The sequence below is a fragment of the Aquarana catesbeiana genome, linkage group LG04 (assembly GCF_042186555.1).
Source record: "Aquarana catesbeiana isolate 2022-GZ linkage group LG04, ASM4218655v1, whole genome shotgun sequence".
Classification (NCBI taxonomy): domain Eukaryota; kingdom Metazoa; phylum Chordata; class Amphibia; order Anura; family Ranidae; genus Aquarana; species Aquarana catesbeiana.
Genome location: NC_133327.1, coordinates 419,799,187 through 419,827,103, shown reverse-complemented (window position 1 = coordinate 419,827,103; position 27,917 = coordinate 419,799,187). Strand labels below are relative to the sequence as shown.

Below are 27,917 nucleotides of genomic sequence, written 5' to 3'. Positions count from 1 at the left end.
GTATGTATGACATTATTTGACCCCTTTGTAACCACATCGTTGAGGGCCTCAGGTCCGTCTGAGAGGGTATGTCTGTTCTCAGAGATGGGTCAGCACGTAAAACCTGTGCTAAACGTCTATGACTATCCCTATTCCAGGGTCCAAATCTCCACTTACTTGCAGCTGGGGGGAAGGCCAGAGTCCCAAAGAGAGGGGTCATTGGGCCCTGGAGTTTAGATAATTTACTCGTTGAGTTCAGGCGGTGCCATATCTAGAGAGTTTGACGAGTAAGAGCACTATCCCTACGCCAAGCCGTAGGGGTCCACGGCAGGGCGCAAAGATCAACCTCATTGAGATATTTCTCCAATTGAACCCAGAGTTTGGAAGAAGAGTGGTGGAACCAATCCACTATACACACGAGTACTGCTGCCTTGTGGTATGTAGAGGCATCTGGGACCCCCGCTCCCCCCCGACCTTCGGGAGAATCATTGTGTCGTATTTTATCCTGGGGCAATTTCCCTGTCATATGAATTTAGAGAAGATCTGACGAAGCCTTTTGAAAAACGAGGTGGGGATATGGATAGGAATGGTCTGAAAAAGGTATAGGAATCGAGGGAGAACATCCATCTTCAAAACATTCACCCTACCCAACCAGGAGAGCTGTTTAGATGCATATGTGGCCAGATCCGCTTGCGTTCTAAGAAGTAGAGGGGTAAAGTTGCTGGAGAATAGTTGAGATGTGTCTGTTGGGATATGGATTCCTAGGTAACGAATAGATGTGGAGCTTGTCTTAAAAGGAAAGGACGACGTGAGCTGTTGGAGAGCCGCTTCTGGGAGTGAGATGTTGAGGATTTCTGACATACTATGGTTAACTTTAAAGTTACTAACATCTCCATATCTCTGAAACTCCTGTATAATGGAGGGTAGGGAAACTTGTGGTTGGGTTACAAATATGAGTAAGTCATCTGCAAATAAGGCAATTTTAGTATGTATAGGGCCTATACTAATACCATGAATAGCCGGATTGTTTCTAAGGGCGATGGCCAGGTGTTCCATAACAAGCACATAGAGAATGGGGGACAAGGGGCACCCCTGCCGCGTTCCATTGTGAATAGTAAATTTTGGAGATAGGGAACCGTTTAGTCTAATCCTAGCGGAGGGAGATGTGTAGAGTGACATTATTCTGGAAATCATGTTTCGGCCTAGACCTAGTTGTTGCAGTGATAGGCGAAGAAATTGCCAGTAGACGGGGTCGAAGGCCTTCTCCGTGTCGACTGTGAGAAGGCACAGTGGGATATTGTGGGCCCGAGCATAATCCGCTATGAGAAGTGTTTTCAGGGTGTTATCTCGCGCCTCTCTTCCACTCACAAAGCCAACCTGATCTAGGTGTATTAAGCGGGGTAACAATGGTTGTAATCTATTAGCTAGCACCTTCGCATACACCTTCAGATCTACTCCTATTAACGAAATGGGTCGGTAGTTAGCACATATAGTCAGGTCTTTGTCTGGTTTTGGGATGAGGGTTATATGTGCCTCTAGGGTTTGTGGCGGGAACACTGATCGCTCAGAGATGGAGTTAAATACTTTTGTTAAGAAGGGAGTAAGGAGGGGAGCAAATTGTTTATAAAGTTTTAGAGTGAAGCCATCAGGACCCGGGCTTTTACCAGATGGGGTAGATGCAATGGCGCGGGCAACCTCATCTTCTGAGATCGGAGCTTCAAGGTCCTCTATCGTTTCGTCATCTAGAGTAGGTAGTGAATTTTGTGCGATATATGAGGCTTGTGTTTCCTCTGCAGCAAAGGGAGGTTCAGTGGGGCTTGCTGTAGGTATATTATACAGGGATTGATAGAAGTCCCGGAATACCCGCCCCATCTCAGAAGGTGATAAGACAGTTTTTCCAGAACTGTCTCGTATGTGGGGTATAAAGGTGTTAGGTTGTTTGGTATGCAGGGTGCGAGCCAGCGGTCTACCACATTTATTCCGAAATTTGTATTCATGAAAGGCTAGTTTGTTCGCAAACATACGGGCTGATGCCTCATATAATTCTCTAAGCTGAGTGCGAGCGGAAGAAACCTCCGCAAGCACTTCCACCGTAGGGGAGTGCTTATGGGTAGTTTCCAGCGTCCTAAGTGTACTGCCGCAACTATCACAGCTGAGCGTTCTTTTTTCATGCGGGCACCCATTTGAATAAAGCTACCCCGTAATACCGCCTTTAATGCCTCCCATTTAATGGGTGGTGAAGTGTCGTCAGAGGCGTGGTCCATAAAAAAGTTTGATATCGTCTCCGCTATCTGTGTATCAAACCCTGGTTCAGTCAAAAGAGAGTCATTTAACCTCCATGACCATTCTTTTATTGGGGTAGAGGGGATTGCAAGCGTCAGGAATATAGGTGAGTGGTCGGACCAGACCATAGGGTCTATTTCACAATTTGGGGACCAATCTAAACAGCCGTGGTCGACTAAGAAATAATCTAAACGACTGTATGATTGATGGACGGTGGAGAAGTGCGTATAATTTCGAGAGTCAGGGTATAGTATCCGCCATACGTCAACAAGATGCATATTGTAGATGGCACGTTTTAGGGCCCGTATTTTAGGAAATTACGCAGAGGAACGGGATGTCGATGAATCCAAATGTGGATCCAGGGGGCTATTGAAGTCCCCTCCAAGTATGAGCTTCCCCTCAGCGAAACCCGCCAAAGTCTTTAAATACTGCAAGGCCGATGGGACTTGATGTGTGTTAGGCAAGTATAGATTGGCTATTGTAAATTTAGTCCCCCATAAGGAGATTTTCACAAAAACATACCTGCCTTGGGGGTCTGCCATATGATTGAGCAGTTCAATAGGGAGTGTTTTATGAAATGCAATAGATACTCCCTTAGATTTTTGTGTTGGATTGGTACTGTGGATCCATCTATTAAAGTATCTACTGGAGCAGGAAGGGGTGGAATCAGAGTGGAAGTTGGTCTCCTGCAGCAAAAGCACGTTGACCTGTCTTTTGTGCATTTGATACAGAATTTTCCCACGTTTCGAAGCGATGTTAAGCCCATTTACATTATATGAACAAAATTTCAATTGGGGGCGTGAGGTTACCGTGTGAGCCATGCTGGAGTGCTAGAGGCTGTATTGGAAAGAAAGTAATAAGATATAGAGGAAAGGTATAGAGGGTAGTTTGGGGTAAGATGGAGAAGGGAGGCGAAATGCGGGAATGGGAGAAGGGGGGGGGAAGAATAAGAGAAGAGTGTGAAGATAAAGAAGAGAGAGAAGTGTAGATGAAAAGACACCTAAAGAGATGTGTCTAAAAAACTAATGTGTTCGCTAACACAAAACACTGCGTGCCTGTCCTACTGTGGGGGAAAGGTTGAAATGAATGGACCTGAGCCGTGATCCCGACAGCGAATCAGGCATATAGATAGTGTATGAGGCACACTTAATATTTGAAACGTATGTGGGGCATAAGGCAGCCTTTTCCTAAAGAAGCCTTCTGAGTGGGATTGAGAGGGCTTCCACTGTATCAGAAGGCCATTGAGTCATGAATCGTGAGTGTTTTCCTCCTTACCCAATAACCTCAACCATATAAACCCGGTCAAGTGGAACACTATTAACGACAACAAATAATACTAGTCAACTATATATGTGTACTGGGAACAAATAGTTAACCTAGAAGTGCATAACAAAAATAATTACATTGGCTCCTGTTTGTAGAAAAGTTATTTAGCCAAAACATTGATATGAATAAAGGGAGGATAGGAGGAGCGGGGGATCCACCCGTGGAGGCAACCAATTACTCCATGTGTGTCGCCTTTTAAACCTGCAGTTCCTGTAGCAGAGATTGATTAAAATCGGGGGCTAGATCTCCCCCAGAGTAGTATCCCCCACTCCCGCCACAGACCCCCCTCATATGTCATATAGGGAGGGGATGAGAGGGAACACTCTGATACAGAACAGAACATCATATAAGAAACCTTTGGTGTATACGAGCATTGCCTGATGTCTGTCATAATGAGAGTCACAGAGTGACTATAATCTATGCTCTCTCCCGAACCCCAGCCATGTAATAAATTGGCAAAGAGCAGGAAAAGAGGCAGTAGTTCTGATCCTTATATTCACTAAATCCCTTACTAGACTTACTGGAGGTCTCGGATCTTAGAAAAGAGCATCACAGTCAAAGAATCAAAGAACATAACATGCCACCTAAAATGCAACAAAGTTGCTGAGATCCCTCAAAAAGGCAAGTGGCATAAGAAGACAAAACAAGACATCGGTCTCCAACGGGCTTCTGAGTCAGTCTTCTGGAGAGGTAGGTCTTCTTGTCCCTGGGCCGGAAGAGACTGATCGAGACCTAGGACGTCTGCGGCGCTGCGGAAGTGGGCCAAGTCCCAGCTGTCTTGATCTATCATCTGGAGGGTCCAGCCAGTTCAGGACTTCTACCGGTTCTTGCTTAATAAAGAGGAAAAAGTCAGGCAGTTGATCTGGATCTGAGAGCGTGAACCTGCTGTCGCCCCGTGTCTTCTTGATGCTGAAAGGGTGCCCCCACGTATAGGAAGCTCCGGCTTGCCGTATAAGTCAAGTAAAGGGCGCACCACTCGGCGCATATACAGCGTATTTCGAGACAGGTCGGGGTAGAGGTGAATAGGGGCTCCGAAGAAATCCACTGAACCCAGGCTCCATGCCTTTCGCATGACCTCCTCTTTTAGGGTGTAATAGTGGACCCGACAGAGAACATCACGGGGGCGACCGTCCTCCCACCCTGTGAACACGATCCAATTCAATGGGTGATGTTGCCTCTCTTCCTAGTACTTTATTGAGGATAGTTATGACAGTGGGTTTCAGTTCTTCTCCAGATGTTGCTTCAGGTATGCTTTGCAGTCTAATGTTGTATCTGCGACTGCGATTTTCGCTGTCTTCTATGCGGAGTTGCTGGTGGCGTAGGCGACGGAGATGCGTCGCTGATGAGGATTCAAGTGCTGTTACACGTGCCTCATGGTCATCTTGAGCAGTGGTTAATACTGATACTGCTTCCTCATTAGCTGTGACTTTTTGTCTCAGAGCGTTTAGCTCCACGTGTAGGGAATCCTCCATTTTGCTTGCCCATGATTCTAAATCAATTCTGAAGGCAGAGAGGAGGGCTGCAGCTTCCGTTCTAATGGGCTCTCCTGACAAGGAATGCGTGACTGTCTGGGATTCCCCATTGCCTGTGTCATGCAATGTGACTGACCTCATAGAGGAGGCTGATGGCTCTCCTCTGGAATCCTGGAGTTTCTGGTTGTCCTCTATCGTGCAGGCTGCTGCTGGAGTGGTAGTGGGAGGCTTGGTTTTCCCTGTGTTGCGGCCGGGCGCCATCTTGTCCTTGGGGGTCCGGGGGTCAATCGGCGCCGTTCGAAGTAGATACCTCTGTATGGTGCCTTGTTGAGGGTCAGTAAGCTCTGTGGAGTGTGAGCTAGCTGCCGCCATATAGGACGCGGGTGTGCTGTGTTTTGAAGATAGCCTTTAGCTGTCGGGATGGCACGGATCTCAGGGGTGTGTGTCTTCAGCCATCCATGGTCGGTCACTCTCCATCAGAACCCAGTTACCATGAGGGTGGGGGGGACTGGGGAGGAAAGACAGGCCTGGGAGCAGTGGTGTCACCCTATCAGTGCGGGTTCAGGGCTTAGTTACTGTACGAGCGGGGGTTCAGGAGGGAAAGCACAGTTTAGCTAGGGCACAGTACCTGAATGTGTGGTCCCGTCCTGTACGTTAGGCCGCAAGATGGCGGCCGTCTCTGGGCGTCCCCAAAACAACCCTTTCCTGGTCCTCTAATGCCTGTGAGGGGGTTGTGCAGGCTGTGTACTAATCACCATGTCCTTGAGGTGTCCGCTGCAGCTAAGGGTGAATTTGTTGTCCCCCGTACCGCCGATCGCGGCACTAGAGTCTGGGGATGCTGGAGGCCCCACAGGCCTCGGGACGGCTATAGGCCGCGAATGTCCAGGGCCTATTTCTGTGGGGTTTTTCGCGGGTTACTGGGTCTCCACACCATCCGGTCCGCTCCTGGGTCAGAACCCTGTACTCCAGGCCAGTCGATCGTCGTCCGTGCCGCCGATCGCTGTACTCGAGACCGGGGATGCTGGAGGTCTCGTATCATATGGGGCAAGATGGCGGCCGGCGTCTGTAGTATAGAGCCAGCCGCAGCCTAAGAACAGCTCGATCCACCGGCCAAACTGTATAATTGTCCCCAGGGACGATGCATCCAGCCTCCAGCGACTACAGGGCAGAGTTTGGAGAGAACTGCTGGTGTTGTGTGTACTGGATGGCAGTGGATTGCAGAGGGCTCAGCGGAGCTCCTTTGCAACACGTCCAGTCACGTCGACGTCTGGACACCATTTTTATTTTTTTTAGGTACTCGCCAATACAAATTAGGTGGCACTGATATGTAGCACTGATAGGATTACGTGGCACTGATAGATGGCGGGCACTGACAGATAGCACTGATGGCTGGCACTGACAGATGGCACTGGCGGCTGGCACTGACAGGTGGCTGGCACTGATATGTGGCACTGACAGGTGGCTGGCACTGATAGATAGCTGGCACTGATAAATGGCATTGACAGGTGACGCTGGCACTTACAGGTGGCTGGCAATGATAGATGGCACTGACAGGTGGCTGGCACTGATAGGCTGCACTTATGGGCATTGGGCACTAATAGGTGGCATTTATTTGCACTGATGGGCAGGCACTGTCATTCCATGAGGAAAAGCTGCCTGCGACGCCCATCTTGACACTCCTTGCACTCTGCCTTATTAAAAGCAGCAGCGGCCATCTTGTTACACCCAGCCCAAACTATATGGTCTGGGTGTAATAAGATGTCCGTTGCTGGCTTACTGCGGCCGAGTGCAGGGTGTATCAAGATGGGCATCGGGATGTTCAATCGCTGACGTCGACACGGAGCGTCACTTCTGTTGTTCCACCTGCTGACTCCTGGTTGCGCCGGGTTGCTTTATTCATCTCTCCAAGGTATCTGGCATCGGGAGGCACCTTTTTGATGCGGATGTGGTGTAATCCAAAATGAATGGGCTCAAAACGCGCAGCACAGAATCGCATGTGATTTGCACAGGAATGTGGTGCGATTTCTGTGCGATTCACATGCGGTTCACAGTGTGAACCTAAGCTTATGCAGACCATACATGGGTCAAATTCCAAACAATTTTTTCTTTTTTAAATTCGAAATCGTGTGTTTTGTAATCCGATGGTGCAACCATTGATTTCGAAATTTGTCCAACAAAGCCTTCAATTTCACCTTATGTTGCTACAGAAAATAATTTTCATGGCTGGGAATCTTCTTTTCTTTCTCCCATCATTGATTAGAAAATTGTTCATTTAACAAGAAATTCCAACCTGTCCGATCACTCAAATTTGATGGCCACACAAAAATTGTCCGTTGCTGGTGCAAAATTAGAACGAAAATTCTTTGTTAATATTTCAGAAAGAAAATTATTTCGGAATTCGACCCATGTATGGCTGGCTTTCCTCATATGTGACAGTGCAGTTGCTTGGTGATTGACTCAATGCTATCATATGGGGCTGTGGAAACACCTCAGCCCAGTGTAAGCTCTAATAAGAGCAGCTGGGAGCTTACACTGGGCTTCTTTTTCTCACTTGTGGCAACTGCATGAAATAGAGTGAAAGTGAAGGAATGGTGAGTATGTGTTGCTGGTTTACCCTGGAGCAGCTTTCAACAATGTGTAATAGGCCCATTTCACACGGCCTTTCCGCATGTCCGTATGTCAGCATGATTTGGCTGAAGTCATGTGGTTACTTTCCTGTCTTTTCACTGGATGTTAGAGATCATAGCAGAAGTTCAGTGTAAAAAATACACAGGAGAAAATGCATATTAACAAGGGGAGTGTAGAGGTGGGCGGGGAGTCTACTGACATCACGACTCCACCCACCGAGCTCCAGACAACAGACCCACCCACAGAATATGCAGTTTTTCGGACAGAGGGGAGACATTTGACAGGTAAAGATACATGCAGGAGGCATGTATATCCTTATAGATAACCCCTATGGCAGTAGTATAGAAAGGATGACATTGGGTTTACATCCACTTTAAAGGGGGCCCCCAGATTCCGATAAGCCCCTACCTGCAGACCCCGACAACCACCGGCCAGGGTTGTCGGGAAGAGCCCCCCTGCCCCAAAGCACCCACTTCCCCATGTTGAAGGCATGCAGCCTGGTATGGTTCAGGAGGGGGCACTCGCTCATCCCCTCCCTTTCCTTTCCTTGGCCTGCCGGGCTGCATGCTCAGCTAAGGGTCTGGTATGGATTTTGGGGGGGACCCATGCCATTTTTTTTTCATTTTGGCGTGTGAGGGGTGCCCTCCGAACGAATCCATACTAGACCCAAAGGACCTGGTATGGACCTGGGGGGGAGCCCCACGCCGTTTTTTTTACAGTATTTTTCACAGTATTAAAAGTGATTCTGAATATCAGAACAAATCTTGTCTATAAGAGTGGCTAAAGCAGTGATAAAGGTTAACAAGAGGATAAATACAAAAGTAATTTAGATTTTGACAGGTTTAAATTCAGGGTGCTGTTTTTTATGGAATAGATAATGTTGTTGCATGATAAAAGCATAGCATCGGTTCTCTATGATTGTTAGTTTTACTAATTACTTTTTTCATTAGACTGCTTTAAAAAATGAGAATCTGTTTTCCTTTATATTTTGTGTGTGTGTTTTTTTAAAATAAGCATTGATATGAAATGTGTTTGTGGTACCATGAGTAGGTATTATAAATTTGACAGATGTATCCATTGAGGAGGACAGTTAGGAATTGTGTAAAGTCTGAGCTGTGACAGTTACTACCGTTTGTCAGTAAATAGTGTTTACATGCTATAAACACAGTCACATTCTGCTGGCTTGAATCTGATTAAGAAAAGGAAATGTGAAACTGGCAGTCATAGCAGAAAACTGTGCCAGACAATGATTACTACTATGCAGATGGCCAGCACAACTGGAGTTACTTTGAGGTTACCAGCAGACCGTTGTAACCATTCACCCCTAACAAAGGGAGTAATAAAAGAAGAGCTACAATGTGCCAGCATATGACTGTTGTATTGTACAGACAAAAAAAAAGAAGAAGATATTTACTACAATAGATGATCTGCTGTCTAAACTGCGAGGTGACATGAAGCTGAAATCCTGACAGCGGCAGAGCTTTTCCCAGAACCAGATGAGGCCAGTGCTCTGTTTTCCTTGAATGCTTCTAAATCACTTGAGACAGTCTACAAATGTACAAAATTACGAATGTGCATGCCTCTGTCTAAAAGCCCTTTGCAGTTGCCTCTAGCAACCAGTCAAGTTTCAACCTTTAAATGAATTACATATTATAATTTCCAAGTGATTTCATCATCTATAATATTATGATTAATATTATATATTTGATTATAAATGAAGATAGCATGTATTTTTTTCCATGTAATTGCTATGCATGTGGTCCTTAGTGTTCTGCTTTTATATGTCCATTGCATGGGCTTGCACGTCGGTAGAAGACTCAAGTCTACTAATCATGTCCACACCTAGCTAATCTATTTTGTCGACTGGTAGTAATTTTCAACACAAAACAAGCACATGCTGTCCCCTGATGATCAGTGGTTTTTTTGAGGTGATATGGTACAAGGTTTATGTGGCAATATAAATTTGTGCCATGCCTAGCTCTTGCATTGTGTTATTTTGCTTATCATTTCCTATGCTTTTTATTCACAAAGGAATTCCAGGCTTCAACTTTTCTTTCAGTAATTGTATTTCATAAATGTAGAAATTAAATGGTATTCTTAATGTTTTTATTCTTTCCGAACAGGTGTAAAGATTAGCAGCCTACTGGGTAAAAAGGGAAATCTAGAAAAACTGCAAAGTTATTGGGATGTTGGCTACTATATGGGAGCTAGTGTGCTGGCTAATGACCACACGAAGGTAATCCAGGCTGCAGAAAGACTCTTCAAGCTGAAAACGCCTGCATGGTAAGATACTGCTTTAGATTAATGCTTTTGTCTGATTCAATAACATATATTGAAACAACGTTTTCACTTCAAAACTCAGTATACAAACAATAAATGTCCAAATAAAAGGCCCAATAAATTGTGTGCCACGTCCTTATTCACCCACATGCTTCTATTAAAATAAATGTGTGCTCAATTTCACTGTGCCCACAATAAATACTCCACACTAGACCAATCTGACCTCTTGTATGAACAAAAAGGTCAGATTGCGCTTGTGAACATAACCGTCACTGAGCCAAAAATGGAAGGAAGCCAAAAACACTATGAAGCTAAAAAGGTTAACAAAAACTATATTTTACCCTCTACCTAAAATGTAAAAGTAAAAAGTGGCGTTGATATTGAAATATGACAATTAATACTGTAACATAAACGAACATAAATGAAATAACACCCTGTGACAAGTGAAAGTCTCTGTGAACAATAGTGACAAAAGTGACACAAATTAAAGGGGTTGTAAACCCTCGTGTTTTTTCACCTTAGTGCATCCTATGCATTAAGGTGAAAAAACACCTGGCAGTGACCAGCCCCCCAGCCCACCCGTTTTACTTACCTGAGCCCTGGAACTTCATCCGGCGGGGACGCGCTCTTCCTCTGCCCGGGGCTCTCGGCTCTTGATTGGATAGATTGATAGCAGCGCAGCCATTGGCTCCCGCTGCTGTCAATCAAATCCAATTAAGCGGGTGCCGGGGGGCAGGGCTGAGTCATACATTCGGCGGCTATGGATGCTGAATGATGGACTCAGGAGCACGCCCGCAAGGTAACCCCCTGGGAGAGCGCTTCTCCCAGAGGGTTATCTGATGTGGGGAGGAGCTGCAAGAGCCGCCGAGGGACCCCAGAAGACTGTGTTCGGGGCCACTCTGTGCAAAACGAGCTGCACAGTGGAGGTAAGTATGACATGTTTGTTAATTTAAAAAAAAGAAATAAACAAAGCTTTACAATCACTTTAAAGTCCATAAAAAAATCCAGATACAGATCGTACACCGTGGGTCCGCTGTGACCACAATATACCACCACTTGCTGGTAACAGGAGGATTGGTTTTATGCTTACTTTATTTGGCTCTATGTGAGTGTAATAGTTGGAGATTTGCTTTTATTCATTAAATTGTTTTAAACATTATTACACTATTGGAGCCCTTATTTTATTTTCACGTGGAGAGATCTTTTTCCATATGCACGGTTAGATATTGGTAGGATGATTTAACCCTTTGAGGGTAAAAGTTTATAAGACGAGCATGAGAGCGCAAGGCACCTAAAGCCAATGAGTAGGTTTCATAAGGGGAGCGGAGGCACTTTCACATGCGGTGTGGTGGAAGATCTGGAATATTACAACTGCTATAGAAAGATATTTTTGAAGTCACTGAGTCAAAATTTGGATTATTTTACGGACTTTAATTTGTGTCACTTCTGTCACTAGTGTTCACAGTGACTTTCACTTGTCACAGGGTGTTATTTAGTTTATGTTCGTTTATGTTACAGTATTGATTGTCATATTTCAATATCAGCGCCACTATTTACTTTTACATTTTAGGTAGAGAGTAAAATACAGTTTTTATTTTGATTTATTTAGAGTGGCAGCTTTAATCAAATCTCTAATCTTTCCTAGGGGCGAAGTGGTAGGGCTTCAAGTGTGGGCATGTTAAACTTGCTGATCATCAGTTGGACAAGCTAAAAAGGTTGCCAGGAAATGTTGTTTCCAATACTGCTCCAACTGGTCCCACTTTGCCTCTATACAGTCCTCACAGAGCCTCTAGACACTCAAGGCTATAAAAACTCTGGACATGTTGGTGGCTGCACTTAAGTTCACTACCACTGCTGTATAGCGTCTGGCGGGGGGTGTTTGAACTTGAAAATTTTATTTTCTATGTTGCCACCTTCCGCTATGTTTGCTGTTTGCTTTTACATCACAGTTCTCAAACAGTACACCTTTTAAAACATTTCCAAGATAAGCAAGCCTGGAGCTTCAATTAAAAAAATATGAGCATCTCCATGGTTCTCCACTGCATCAATTCACCAGCTGGAGCACTTGATAACACATGGTACACACATGCACAATTTTTAAAACCATGAGTGTCCAGAGGCTTTGAAAGCACTACATAGAGGCAAAGTGGGACCAGTTGGAGCGGTATTGGAAATAACATTTCTGGTCAACCTTTTCTGGCTGTATGGTGTTTCTGGCTTCCTTCCCTCTTGGGCTCAGTGATGGTTATATCCACAAGTGCGATTTGACTCTGTTGTTCATACAAGAGGTAAAATTGGTGTTTATTGTGAGCACGGTGGAATGGAGCACACATTTATTTATTTAATAGAAGCCTGTGGGTGGATAAGGATACGGCACACAACATCCATATATTAGGACTTTTTATTGTACTGTTTGTATATTAAGTTTTGAAATGCAAGCTCTGTTTTAATATATTTTATTCATTCTGACATGTTAGAATGAATAAAAGGTGTACATGTTTATTTATTGATATTGAATTGTAGAGATGAGGGTGTTTATATTAATTATTTATTTTGTCTGATTCAGTTATATTTGAAAATGTGATTTCAGGGGCAGAACCTTTTGTGTTGTTTTTTTTTTTTTTTTTTTATAAATGTACTATTTAAAATGACTGTCTTTTTTGATAGTTTATCCCCCCCCCCCACAATGAATTTCACTGTGGTAAGCTTTGAAATGAGGTGTAGACTGCATTTTTTTTATGAAGCATGCACACAGGGGCACCTATCATTATGAAACACAGAGAATTGTATGAAGAGGACACAGTGGTTTAACAACCACTTTAATTGAACAAGCTGAAGTTAATAGCTGATTGCCTGCTATGCACAGCTGCACCACATTTTGCACACTCCAGTTTTAGTAAATCAACCCCACTCTGTCTAAATTTCAGCAAACACCCCTTTATATATTTTATGTTTGACTGCTCAATGTAGGAAATTGAATTTTTTTATTTTATTACATTTTTTTTAGATATAAAACTTTCTGTGCATAAAAATGTTTTCACACAGAGCAGTTTCTATGGCATACAACTCCAGAGCAAAAATGTAAAAAGCCTTTCCCCATGTTTGCTGATATACATTATCAATTAGCCATTGCCCAGCCATTAGGAAACATTTCAACACGTAAGGCCTTGTTTGCATGAACAGGCCATTTTTTGCAAGGTCTAACCTTCAGGCAATAGCGTCCCAAGGGGGACAGAGGGGGCCTTGACCCCCCCCCCCCAACATTATGCTGTGCCCCCCCAATTTTAAATTTTTTTTTTTTTTTTTTTTACAAAAAGGCAATGTCTTTTTGTTTGCATTTGTAGCGGATGCCCCGCATCTTACTCGGGCCGCCGCTGGAGTAACACAGTCTCTATTGAGAGGGAGAGCATCCCCAGTCAGCTCCTGCGGGTGATTCCTCCCCCCTCCCTCTGCTCGCTGACACTGCATAATGTGAGTGCTCACACAACCACGGCCCCCTGATCTGCTCCTTCCCCTGCATCCTCATTGGCAGGGAGAAGAGCGAGTAGCAGGAAGGACTCCACCAGGACTCTCGGTTACTGAAAAAACAGACTGATTTCTCCCGTCCTTAGGACAGGAGAACCAGCCTGTAAATTCCAAGAGATGCCAGACCAGCACCGTCAATAGCAGGGGCAGGACAGCAAGAGGAGTCTAGGGAACCCCACAGTGGCAGAACACCAGGGCCCGGTGGCTAGACAACCTTTGCAACCCTGATAGTTCACCCACTGCTTTGGACCCTTATATTTTCTTGGTATGCTAGTGACATATATCTCTTGTTTTTTGCCACCCTGGGGGGCCCCAATACAGTAGGAAGGGAGCTCACTGCAGAACATGTGAAAGGGCCCGTGTGGGATCGTAGTAAAGGGCCCCAGGATATATATATATATATATATATATATATATATAAAATTGCATTTTATAGTTGCCCCCCTACTTTTGTCCCTGTCCCCCATGTGCCCCCCCTAAATATGAAAGCTGGAGACGCCACTGCTTCCAGGTGCAGAGTTCCATTAGGATGTGTGGCTACATGAACACAGCTGCTCGTTCTGTGGCAGGTGCAGTTGAGCGGCCCCAAACGCCATGTTCACTGTCACATTAGGAAGCATGGCTGTGTCCTTGCAGCCATGCCTCCTATTAGACTTCAATGCCATACTAATGCCATAAGACTGAAAGTGTACTACAATGCCTTTGTAATCTGTAGCATAAATAGTACCCTTCACTAGAAATACCTGAACCCAATAATTTGGAGGGGTTTCAAAACACATTGGCTGCAGGTCATTAGGTAGGTATGGTGGTCAACTGTCCTCAAACTTTTGGCCATACAATCTAGGTGTGATAGAGGCACTGATAAGGTTAGTAGAAGTGGTAATAACAGTCATGGGATAGAGTAAAGCTATAAAACTTTCATGTGTGCCACAGAAGAGATTCTCAGCTATCATCAATTTTGGCTAATGATCACCCTTTACAGGAGAGAAAGAAACCTTTAAAGGTGTCTTTCCCTAAGCCATCACAATAAAGGATGAGCACAATTACCGCTTAATATACTAATACAGCAAGAAAAATTGTGAGCCCTTGTGTAATTAAAAACACAAATTAGTAATTATACTGCATGCTACAAATCACTCCCACATTTATAAAATCACTTTATACGACTTGTTTTTCATTTTAATTGTTTGATGTTCACAATTAGATAACCACAAAAAAGTAATAGTACTAAAAAAACATAATTCACCACACTATAACGTACCGGAAAGCAGGCCTAACTGTATATCACATCCAGTGACATATTCAGCAAAATCACTTCATGGTATCTAAGTAGATGTCCCAATATAAGCCCAGATTTGTAACATTTGATGCACCTAAATGCTTCCTAACATCTAATTGTTTTTGTGACTGTATTCCCCTGTTGTAAAATATTGGCCAATATACAGTACCCATATTCTACCTTGCAGTTATTTATAACATATTCTGATGTATTAAAATTTCTAACCTGTGATAGGTAATAAATAACTTAAAATTATATTTTGAGGTGTGGGTTCATTACTTATTAGATATATTGTCATTGTCCTCAGCCAATACAGGGTTAATTATAGTTACTAATGATGTCATGAACTTTTTCTATTGGCACACAGAATGACTGTAGGTACATAGTTGACAGATCCTTTAACTTGCAGTATGAATTACTTTGGCTTTCCATACAGCAAACAGCTATAATACAAAGTAAGCTAACCCAAATAAATTCACATTTCAGTGACCAGACTACAACAAACTGTTGTGAGTGTGGTGTGTCTCTGCCATGACAAAATTGAGATTTGATGGGTTGCTAACGGGTACTTTTGTTGTACATTGCTATTGCTCTTTACACTGATTTCAGTTATTTAATGTATTTACCTGTATACCAGCAATATGGAAAATGTAGCACTATTATGCTGTTAGTTTAAGCTGCTTTTCAGAGTTGTCGTAGCATAAAAAGCATGGTTGCGGCTCCACAGCTGAGTTTTCTATTGATATATCTTCAGCCCTATCGAAAATGTTTATGGAATGGGTGAGGTAGTATTACAACATATGTTGTTCTAACTAAAAAAGATTTATTACAAACCTACTATTACTGTTGTTTAACAGGAATGACTCATCAACATACTGAAAATAAGCCGCCGGTCATAAGTCAGTTTCATATAATCACATGGCATCATGTGCTGTGTCACTGAAAACACTAACTTGTTGCGTTACCTAGCAAATGTTAGTTCTAAGTTTTGGGCAAACATTTATTAATTTATTACCAATACTTAAAGTGCAAATGAATATGTCTGCTGTAATTTCCCCGTTGAAAGTGTGCATTTAAGGAAATATAATTTATTCAAGTACAAGTGATCAGGGTTATACTTTTAATCATGTTGCCCAAGACACATATGTTTACTATGATTTATGTAGAAAAATCTAAAAACAGAGTATGCCTCTGGAAACATGCTACCTGCTTTATGTGCAGGTACCACTGGAATGTATAGTGTACCCCTTGATGATTCAACATTACCTGAGCACCAGAGAGTCTTCGGACTATTCTTTTGTTTTGGTTCAAATGTGAAATTTAGCCACCAATGTATTCAGGAGATTGAGGAACGCTAGGTTAAAGTAAAAACAACACATACAGTAAAAAGCACGAGCTTTGATGTAACTTAAATATACTGTATGGCTTACGTTAGCCATAGCCCTTTGCCCAATTCCAGATCTAGCAGTATTAATATATTATTATTATACAGGATTTATATAGCGCCAACAGTTTGAGCAGTGCTTTATAAAGTTAGGGCAGACAGTACAGTTACAATACAATTCAATACAGGTGGAATCAGAGGACCCTGCTCGCTAGAGCTTACAATCTAAGATACAGTGCTATTAATATTTTGCTTGTTTATGATGCTCACATATAGTTTTGGAGGCTGTGGGCAAATAGGCCATGCTAATTTTTTGTAAAGCAAATTAGTGGTACTGTGAGCTATGAATCAAGCTACCTCTCACTGAGCAAAGTCAACGCAACAGTTTTTCATGTATTTGCAACCCTTGCATCTGTTATCATGGGCAGCCAACTGCAACAGATTTAGACAGGTCTGCAGCAGATTTATTATTGCAGATGGGAAATAGTGCTGCTTTAGAGCAGCTGAATGAGGAATTTATGACTCTAGCTGTAGAACTTGTGGTAGATCTGTTGCATAACTTGTTTTTACTGTTTCTGTTTAGCATTGCCTTTTTATTATTATTATTATTATTATTTCAGGTACTTCTATAGCGCTGTCAATTTTACGCAGCGCTTTACATATACATTGTACATTCACATCAGTCCCTACCCTCAAGGAGCTTACAATCTAAGGTCCCTAACTCACAGTCATACATACATACTAGGGACAATTTAGACAGGATCCAATTAACCTACCAGAATGTCTTTGGAGTGCAACAGAATTGATCAATGTCCCCCAGTCAGGGGCGTAGATAAGGGGGGGGTCAGGGGTGTCCAAACCCCCCCCCCCCAGAGCATCCTGGCAAAATGCTCAGACAGTGTCCCTGCTGTTTAGCCTCAGCATCAGCACAGTAGAAGCAATCAAAGGTTTGGAGTGCAGCAGCCAGCCTCCCTTCTATTGTGCCCCATGCCCTCAGTTCAATAAGGGGTCCCCCTGAAAACCATGAAATTACTGCGAGGTCTCAGATGCCAGCAATTGACAGTGCACAGTTGAGGGAACTCCTAGACTCTTCCTTGGGGTATCATATGACACAGCTGAAGGGAGACTGGGCATGCAGAAGTTTTCCTACTTCTGTGTCGTGTTGAATCTGAGGTCTGGTAAGTGGGGAGGCATCAAATTTCTGTTTTGGGAAGGAGGAAGTGAGAATTCCAGCCTGGGGGAGTTTCTTTTGGTGGGGGGTGGGTTTGCTTTTGGAGAAGGGGGAGTTTCTTGTAGGGAAGTTTACAGAAGGTGGTTAATGCCAGGGATTTTCTTCTGGGAGGAGTTTGATTGGATGAAAGGAGATTTTCTTCATAATTCGGAATCTTTGCTGGGGGAGAGGGTTTTGACTGAGGGAGGTATTTTTGTTTTGAGGGGTCGGTTTAGAGACAGGGTGGTTTAATTTTGGGGGGGATATTTGAGGGAGGGAGATATTTTACAGTGGGAATCTTTGCTTGGGGATGGAGGGTTCTTAGGAGGGAGAGGGGGATTTTGTTTTCTTTAACCGCTTGCCGACCGGCGCACGCCGATGTACGTCGGCAGAGCGGCACAGCTGGGCAAATGGGCGTACCTGTACGTCCATTTGAATTTCCCGCCGTGCCCGTGCGTGCGGGAGCTCGGACTCGATCGCCGCGGGGATACGGCCGGGAGCTCCGTGAGTCGGGTTGCGGGTCCCGCGGACTCGATCGCCGCGGGGATACCCGCGATCGCCTCACGGAGCGGATGAACGGGGAGATGCCGTTGTAAACAGCATACCCCCGTTCTGCCTAGTGACAAGTGTCACTCGATCTCTGCTCCCTGTCATCGGAGCAGAGATCAGTGACGTCACCCACACAGCCCATCCCCCTACAGTTAGTAATCACTCCCTAGGACACACTTAACCCCTCCCCGCCCCCTAGTGGTTAACCCCTTCACTGCCAGTGTCATTTACACAGTAATCAGTGCATTTTTAATCGCACTGATCGCTGTATAAATGACAATGGTCCCAAAAATGTGTCAAAAATGTCCGACATGTCCGCCATAACGTCGCAGTCACAATAAAAATCGCTGATCGTCGCCATTACTAGTAAAAAAAAATTTATTAATAAAAATGCCATAAAACTATCCCCTATTTAGTAAACACTATAACGTTTGCGCAAACCAATTAATAAACGCTTATTGCGATTTTTTTTTTTACCAAAAATATGTAGAAGAATACGATCGGCCTAAACTGAAGAAAAAAAATGTTTTTTTGATATATTTTTGGGGGATATTTATTATAGCAAAATGTAAAAAATAATGCGTTTTTTTCAAAATTGTCGCTCTTATTTTGTTTATAGCGCAAAAAATAAAAATCGCAGAGGCGATCAAATACCACCAAAAGAAAGCTCTATTTGTGGGAAAAAAAGGACGTCAATTTTGTTTGGGAGCCACGTCGCACGACCGCGCAATTGTCAGTTAAAGCGACGCAGTGCCGAATCGCAAAAAACGCTCTGGTCAGGAAGGGGGTAAATCCTTCCGGGGCTGAAGTGGTTAAAAGATGTTTTTTTCCTTTAATTACCTACTTACCTAGGTGGATGGAGCATCAATCCAATGTTGCATCTCTCCCCAGCTGCTTCTAAGACCAACAACAGAGCGATTAAAGATCACTGATTACTCAGTTTTCTGCCTTCAGTGAGCAAAGAGTGGTGACTGTCAGTTCCTGGCTCTGCCCCCCCCCCCCCTCCCCCCCGAGCTCACAGGAATGCCAGGTTGTGGAGGGGGCAGAAGCGGCTGGCTCAGGGTCTCTGCGGCTCACTGAAAGGCTGAGTGAGCTACTGGTCCAGGCACCTGGGTGAATCCTGACTTTAATGTTAGGATGTTTCCACAGCCTGGACCTGCTGAGCGATGTCAGCTGACAGTGGGGTATAGCTGGCTGACGGCTAAAAATGGGTCACAAAAGTGCAGAACGAACTGCACTCCTCCCCAGGAGAAGTACAACCAAGCGGTATGCCGTCCCTTCAGAGGGCATGCACCAGTGACATCACCGGATGCTTTCCATGTGAATATCTCCTAAACACCACATGTTTAGGAGATATTCACTGTACCTACAGGTAAGTGTTATTATAGAGAGGAAATACCGCGCTGAAAAAATAAAAATAAATGTGAAATAAAAATAAAAATAGAAAGCTGCAGCTCAATTTTGTATGGTATGTACAAAAATATTAAACTAAAAGGAATAAGGAGACTGCGCTAAAAAAAAAGAAAAAATTGTTTAAATAAGCATACTGTGACAGTCCATGAATTGTGAAATACGATGGTAAATCCCCACTTAAAAGGGGATACCATCAAAAAATGTCTTATACAGAAATGGCATACAGTGAAGTGAGTCTTGATATAATGATTCTTGTGTGCATACAACAACACCAGTGACAGTGAACCTCCACCGTAAGGAATACACGCTTACCAAAAGGCAAGCGATAGCAAGCCTATAAGCTGGGATCAATATCCTGACATCAGACCAGAGCCAGTGGTGGATTGCTTGATGGCAATGAGGACATTCCAGAGGATGTAGGCTCAAAGAATGGACCAGCGATCCATATTAGGGGGACATAAAAAGAGACACTCCATAGTGTGAATCCGTTAAATTAATTTATTAAAAAAAGGAAGTTTTGCACTTACATAAAAACAGGATTGAAAACGCTCAATGAGAAGATGCCGGCCGGATCGCAGACACCCATCCACCAACACACGTTAGACCGTGATGACGTCAGCACGCCTCCCACCCAATCATTCTCCAGTGAATAACCCGATCATACAGTTACAATGTCAGGACGCAGCAAACAAGGAGGCAAGGTTCGGGCTAAGGCCAAGACCCGGTCATCCCGGGCTGGTCAACTATGCCGAGCAGGTCGGGGCTGGAGCTCCCGTCTGTCTGCCCACTGTCCTCAAGTATCTGACAGCTGAGATCCTCAACCTGGCCGGCAACGCCGCCCACGAAAACAAGAAGACCCGTATCATCCCCCGACACCTCCAACTGGCTGTCCGCAACGACGAGGAGCTCAACAAGCTGCTGGGCGGAGTCACCATAGCCCAGGGAGGAGTCCTGCCCAACATCCAGGCCGTACCGCTGCCCAAGAAGACCGAGAGCCACAAGGCCGCCAAATCCAAGTAATCATCCCGATAATTCATCCACCTCTATTACCCAACACAACGGCTCTTCTCAGAGCCACCAAGAAAAAAAAAAGGTGGGAGGCGTGCTGACGTCATCGCGGTCTATCCTGTGTTGGTGGATGGGTTCTGCGAGCCGGCCAGCATCTTCTTATTGAGCATTTTCAATCCTGTTTTTTTGTAAGTGCAATACTTCCTTTTTTTAATAAATTAATTTAATGGATTCACACTATGGAGAGCCTCTTTTTATGTCCCCCTAATATGGATTGCTGGTCCATTCTTTGAGCCTACATCCTCTGGAATGTCCTCATTGCCATCAAGCAATCCACCGCTGGCTCTGGTCTGATGTCAGGATATTGATCCCAGCTTATAGGCTTGCTATCGCTTGCCTTTTGGTAAGCGTGTATTCCTTACGGTGGAGGTTCACTGTCACTGGTGTTGTTGTATGCACACAAGAATCATTATATTAAGACTCACTTCACTGTATGCCATTTCTGTATAGGACATTTTTTGATGGTATCCCCTCTTAAGTGGGGATTTACCATTGTATTTCACAATTCACGGACTGTCACAATATGCTTATTTAAACAATTTTTTCTTTTTTTTAGCTCAATCTCCTTCTTCCTTTTAGTTTAAGTGTTATTATAGGCTTACTTGTAGGTACACATTCAGAAGCTGGGTTTGCTACAGTTTAAGACTGAATAAAAGCCAACCATATTGACTAGGTGTAAAGGGCACCATCCTGTGGTAGGCAGTGCACAATATTTTTTTTTTCAGCTCTTAAAACATTTCATAAAATTTCTTAGGACACAGTTTTTTAAGGTTTGAATAAATCACTGAATTTACTGCCTACCACAATATGTTGCCCCTTGCACCTGCTCAACTTGCACAGTAAGGTTAGCTAAAATTCAGTCTTGGGTCTCATTCATACATCCTACATGACCATGGTGCAGCAAGTATACTGCAAATACCTGCACCCGGAATCTCAGATGTTCTAGTATCTGCTCAGCCTGTAAACATGAGTGATGGGCTGAAAAGAGCCAAGGTTGTCTGCTGCTGTAAATATGTATCCACATGTATCTGCACATCCACTGGATACCTGCAGGTAGGGATACATTTTTTCCCTTGGATAAAATTTCTCTGCATCCAGGGTCATAAATTTGTCCCTAACAGCAGGTAACCACTGTGACCCACGGTTTGTTAGGTTGTCTCTCAGGCTCAATCAATGTGGGGAGTAATGTAGATGATACCGAATGTGCTGCAGGAGTGCTGGCAAGGGATGGAGCTCATCCCAGCTCCTGTAGTCACTGAAGGGAAGGGAGAAAAAAAATCCCTGGTGCCACACATCCACGGAGTCCTATGGTAATGTAGTAGTGATGGGAGAGACTACCTCAGCCCGAGTTCCCACCAGGCCACACCCCAATGCGTTTTGCTTTGTCCCCCAGAGCTTAAACATGGGGACCACTGGATGTGCAGATACATGTTAACAGCAGTGGCTCTTTTCAGCCTATCACTCAGGTGGGCATGCTGAGCAGCTGACAAAAATTTGAACATCTGGGATCCTGGCTGTAGGTATTCATGGTATATTTGCCATTTCATGGGCATGTAGAATATAAATAAGATCCAAAGCCTGGCTCACACAGTAAGTTTTTTTAGTTCAACCCAGCGGGCTGAACGAAAAAAAAAACTAGGGAGCTTAGGAGGAGCTCGCTGTACTAATGAGTACACTACTGCACCACAACTGCGTGCATTGCGTTCTCTTCAGTTGAATGGGGATAATATTTGCTGCGCTGCATTGCAAAGCCTCATGGCCCCACTCTGCTGTCACGTTTTTACCATATCTCCCCCAACATAAAAGTGTAAATGATGCCTTTAAGTTTGAAAGACCGGAACCCCCCCCCAGGAAAAAAAAAAAATTATCTACGGCCCTGCCCCCAGTGTATTTTAGAAGAGCGATGTTGCCTTCAAGCTCCTGTAAACTGTTTTCTCACCACTTCACATATACAAGATATTATAGGTTTAGCTGGATGCAGTGGGGGAGATTTTCTAAAACTGGTGCACACAGAATCTGGTGCAGCTGTGCATAGTAACCAATCAGCTTCCAGGTTTTATTGTCAACGCTTAATTAAACAAGCTCAAGTTTGAAATTGATTGGTTACCATGCACAAATGCACCAGATTCTGTGTGCTCCCGTTTTAGTAAATCCCCCCTAATATGTCACAGTAATGTTTTAAAAGGTTTGATAGACCAAAGTGTAATTTATTGTACATTTAATTACAAACATTTAGAAAACGGAAAAATCTGTAGCATTCTTAAGAAAATGTTTAACATACTACTAATTTTATATGCTAGTTGTTGTTTAATAATCATGTATTTGTTTTAATAATTATGATATCTAGGTACTTGAATTCTGTTGTGGAGACAATTCTGATATACCAGAAGTTTAGGAAACCAAACCTGGAGAAACCTTCATCCAAACAGGAGATTGTTGATTTTTGGATGGACTTTCTGGTTGAGTCTACGAATACGGATGTTTCTGTGGTCAGATTTCCAGTAAGTTGATAAACCCTACTCACAAAACCTACATTTACTGTACTTTGCAAAAAAAGTACAAAACCTTTGTTTGCATGGTCACATGTTAATCTTCATTAAGTAACTAAATGTACAGTGGGTGCAGTCAACCTGGCTATAGTAGAAGCAGTGAGCCTAGTAACTGAATGTCTGTTAAGAAGAACTTTCTTTGTTTGAAAAAAATGTTTTTTCCTTTTCATATTTTTTGGTAAGATTAGAAAATTAATGTTGAGATCTAAATGGTTGGCATGAGGAACAGGGATACAGATACTACTTTTTGGACATGAGCCTCAATGTTGAATCTGTGGTGTTGCCAGATTATGGAGCTTGACTATATATTTAGTTGTATTTTAGCTATATCTGCACTCAGAGGGGCTCATTTACCCAAGCAAAATAGGTGGTAAGTCGAGTGGTTTCCCACCTGCATTGGAGAAGATATTTGAGTGGACTAGTCTTTACAAATCAACCAGTGCAGATCACATTGACCCCTTATGTATAGCATAATCACATGTAGACCACAGATCAGTTTTATGTTACAAATAGAGGAACATGCACAGCCTTGCACTAATTGTTTTTATTTAAACAGTAGTTTATTGTAAAACTGCAATCCATAAACCAACAAAGCAGACATGTGCATTACTTGTTGCATCAATCTTTTCATGTGCTACCTGGGATTGTAACCCAGATGATTTGTCCTAAATCTTTAAACCTCTTTACTCTACATGCCGTTTGTGTTCCTTGCTCTGTGATTGGACCAAATTATATTTTTATGATAGCCTATAAAAAATTCTGATACAAACCTATAATTTTTTTCCATTTGACATTGAATGTTTAGCATTAGCTGGAATTTAGTGCATGTATTCACTTTTTAAAGTATTTTTGTTCAACTGTTACCAGAGGTGAGTGCTGCAAAATGGAAAAATCTCTTGCTTTCCTAATTGACAAGTTTGACTGTGGACTGACTTGTACTGCCTTTCAAATCTTTTTTCATGCTACTGGAAAAATGTAGGGTTTGTGGAAACAAGATTTTGAATGTGAAAATATATCTGAAAGGTATAAAATTAAAACAGTCAGCGCTCAAAGAAAAAAGTCTCTAATAAACAAATAAAGGTACAATACACTGCTACCACATAACAAATTGTAATACAAAATTGCAGCACTAAAAATAATACATGACATACAAATAAAGTGCAATAGTGATAAAGTCCCAAGTGGAACTATAATAAATGAAATGTCCAAAAAAACTCAGTTTCCACTGAAATGTAACCCCATCTTCAATGTCACCGCTAAAGTGATTCAAATACCACCAGGAATGCTGTGAATCTCTTGCCGCTACACCATGGATCAATGCGGTAGCGTGATGTTACATGCGCAGCTCCGCCCAGTGCATTTTTCACAAATGTGTGTCTTCTGTGGTGGTGAGTGATGTAAGTGCATGGCATCATTTGCTTTGTACTGTTGGTTCTTACCACTCTGGTGCTCATGGAAAGTTTTTACTCTAAAAAATAGATTAAACTATCAGTTATATGTTTTAATCATGGTGTATGGCGTGATTTCATGAGCACATGAGTAGATGATAGCCACTACTGGAGGAGAGAGGAGAGTACTTTCAGACCGGTGGAGATCCGTGTGAACAGTGGAGACCAGTGTGAATATCGGGTGACACCCAGTTGTGGAAGGGAGTCTGCTTTTGTGCTGCTTTTAACTTTGCAGCCTATCCATCTGGTGAGTGCATATTTTGCTCGCTTGGTGGAGGAAATTCACAGCATTCCTGGTGGTATTTGAATCGCTTTAGCAGTATCATGGAAGACTAATTTACAATTCAGTGAATAATGATGTTTTTTTGACACTTCATTTGTTATATTCCCACTCGGGACTTTATCACTATTGCACTCTGCACTTTATTTGAACATCTGAAAGGTAAAGCTTTTGCTCCACTCAAATCTCTTGCCTTGTTGTTTAGTTGTGTTTGAGTTGTGTCCGATTCATCTTTTATTGAAGCCTATTGTAAATTCCTCAGACTACTTTGCAATTCACCTAGAAGATGAATTTGTGATTTGAAGAGAAAAGCTGTAAAATATTTTCTGGAGAGATTAATCTAAATTAGAAGCCATGTGGTTTCAGAATAAAAAATTTTCATTGTGCACACTTTTACTGAGTATGACAAAGTTATGATTACTACAGTCATCCAATCATGTGCAAGCCAACATCCTGTGTATTATTTTGCATCAAAGGGATTTACACAGCTTCACCTTATTCACTAAGCTTAGTAAACATTCACTTTGAGGCTGGGTTCACAGTGTGTGCATACGCGGCTCACAGCAGGGGTCCGGTGCATCACTATTTTCAGTTTCAGGGACGAATCAGGCCTGAATTTTTGCCTGAATTCAGACATGAAACAGAGCCAAAGATGCACAGGACACTTGTGCAATGCGCTCCACGGCTGCCCCGGAGATGTGTGACCTGGCTCCATTGAAAGCCGATCACAGTCTCCTGTCCTGCGGCTTGGATGCAGGGAAACCCACATCCAATTCGCATCAGTGTGAACCCAGCCTGAAAAATGAAAATTCTCACTCGTTTACTACATTAGCCACATCGTTTCACCTTATTTGTTCCACCACAAGCTACCTTTTTTTTATTGCACTTTAATTTGTTTATAATTCTCACTCAGACTGCTGGCTATTAAATCATTCAAACTCGTTTTCGAATAACGAACACTCGGCTGTGGGAGCAATCCCATCCATCCGTCCGTTTTGTCACATATGGGCAGTGCAAACAGTGCCCGGATCCTCTTCTTCTCGGGTCCCTCTTCTGTGCGCCTGGCCCCTCCCTCCTGTCGAGTGCCCCCACAGCAAGCAGCTTGCTATGGGGGCACCTGAGACAAGCTGTAGCTCCATGCGTCCAGTCAGACACAGAGCTGCCATTCGGCCCCACCCCCTCTCTCTCCTAAATGGCTAACTGACTTTGATTGACAGCCGTGGGAGCCAATGGCTCCCGGCTGCTGTGTCTCAGCCAATCAGGAGGGAAAGTCAGGGATGGCCGAGGGACTTGTGGATTTTGCTGGACAGAGATGGGGCTCAGGTAAGTATTAGGGGGGCCGGGGGGGCTGGGGCGTCACCTGCACACAGAGGGCTTTTTATCTTAATGCATAGAATGCATTAAGATAAGAAAACCTTCTGACTTTACAACTCCTTTAACCTTTAAATTTATAGTTCATGCAGCAGAATTTTCCAACCTCTTCCTTCGATTTTTCGGCTCTGAAAAAGTTAAAACCGGTTTTCTATTTGTGCCCATTAACTGGACAAAAAACGAACGAACGGTCCAAATGACAGGTTTTCAAACAATTTTTGGGCTAGTGTATGGCAGCATAAGTTAGATCAAAGTTCAATATTTCTACAGAAAATTGTGAATGTATTTGTTTAGAAAATATTAGTGCAGTTACACATAGTTTTGCACAACTTTTACCCTATAGGTCTTGATCCTGGAACCTACAAAGATCTACCAGCCATCATATCTATCAATCAACAGTGAAGCAGATGAGAAAACTGTGTCTATTTGGCATGTCATCCCTGATGATAAGGTAATTTTATGAGTAACAGAAATGCATTTGCAAAACAATATACCTGCTTATATTAGCAGTGTGTTCTGTTGGTTGTTGATTTCTTTTAGGACGTATAGGAGGAGATTTACTAAAATTGGTGTGCAAAATCTGGTGCATCCGTGCATCAAAACCAATTAGCTTTCAGGTTTTATTGTTAAAGCCTAAGGCCGGGTTCACACTGGTACGACAAAGGCTCCGACATTGGGAGTTCATGTTGCATGACGTGTGAAAATCAATGTTTCCCTATGGGAGCCGTCTTAACTGGTCCAACACAAGTCGGTCTGACTTTGAAAATGCTCCCTGCACTACTTTGGTCTGACTTTGATCCTACTTCAGCCCATTGAATATCACTGAAGTGGGATTAAAGTCGGATCGCTGTCTGGACTGATCCAACTTTGGCATGCGACTTGTGCTCTGATGATCTTGAAGGGGAACTCCACGCCAAATTTAAAAAAAAAATGGCATAGGTTCCTCCTCCAAGAGCATATCAGACCCTTCGTTCTGGTATGGATTTTAAGGGGAAGCCCCACGCCGAAAAAAACGGCATGGGGGTCCCACCAAAATCCATACCAGACCCTTATCCGAGCACACTGCCTGGCAGGTCCGGTAAGGAGGTGGGGACTATCAAGCGCCCCCCCTCCTGAACTGTACCAGGCCACATGCCCTCAACATGGGGGGGTGGGTACTTTGGGGCAGGGGGGGCTTATCGGAATCTGGAAACCCCCTTTACCAAGGGGGCCCCAAGATCCCGACCCCCACCCTATGTGAATGAGTATGCAGTATGGGGCCATACTTATATTGGCATGGGGCGGGGTCACCGAGTGATGTCATCTGGAGGCCCCACCCCTTATGATGTCATAAGGGCGGGCCTCTGGTGACCCCTCCACATGCCAATATAAGTAGTGGCACACCGCGCACCCAGCATTAGAGCGGGAGAGAGCGTCGAGTCAACATCGGAAGAAGAACAGAGGGAGAACACAGCGGAGAAGACCCAGCAATAGAGCGAGAAGATAGCGGAGAAGGCAGTGGACAGAGGGAGAAGAACCAGAGAGAGAGCGGAAAAGACCCGGAGAGGGGAGAAGAAGTCGGAAGAGATGCCGGAGCTGCCTTAATAAATTGCTTTAACACCCTGTGTGCTGTGTTTTATTTTGGAGACTTTTTTTTAGGTGAATGGGTAGGGGTACAATGTACCCCATACTTATTCACATAGGGTGTGGGATGGGATCTGGGGGCCCCCTTGTTAAAGGGGGCTTCCAGATTCTGATAAGCCCCCCCGCCCACAGCCCCCGACATCCAACAGCCAGGGTTGTTGGGAAGAGGCCTTTGTCCTCATCAACATAGAAACAAGGTGCTTTGGGGTGGGGGGCGCAAACCCACCCCCCCCATGTTGAGGGCATGCGG

General features: G+C 43.7%; 1 protein-coding gene and 1 pseudogene across 1 annotated transcript in view; both read left to right on the top strand.

The window, feature by feature from the left end:
- Window positions 1-27,917, top strand: part of MAP3K5 (mitogen-activated protein kinase kinase kinase 5) — a 269,034-nt gene that overhangs the window by 121,505 nt on the left and 119,612 nt on the right. The window contains exons 9-11 of the mRNA XM_073627344.1: window positions 9,812-9,971; window positions 22,744-22,897; window positions 26,388-26,495. Coding sequence (XP_073483445.1) covers window positions 9,812-9,971; window positions 22,744-22,897; window positions 26,388-26,495 — 422 coding nt within the window. The remainder of the gene's footprint in view (window positions 1-9,811; window positions 9,972-22,743; window positions 22,898-26,387; window positions 26,496-27,917) is intronic.
- On the top strand, window positions 18,352-20,498 carry LOC141141536 (histone H2A type 1-like; annotated as a pseudogene).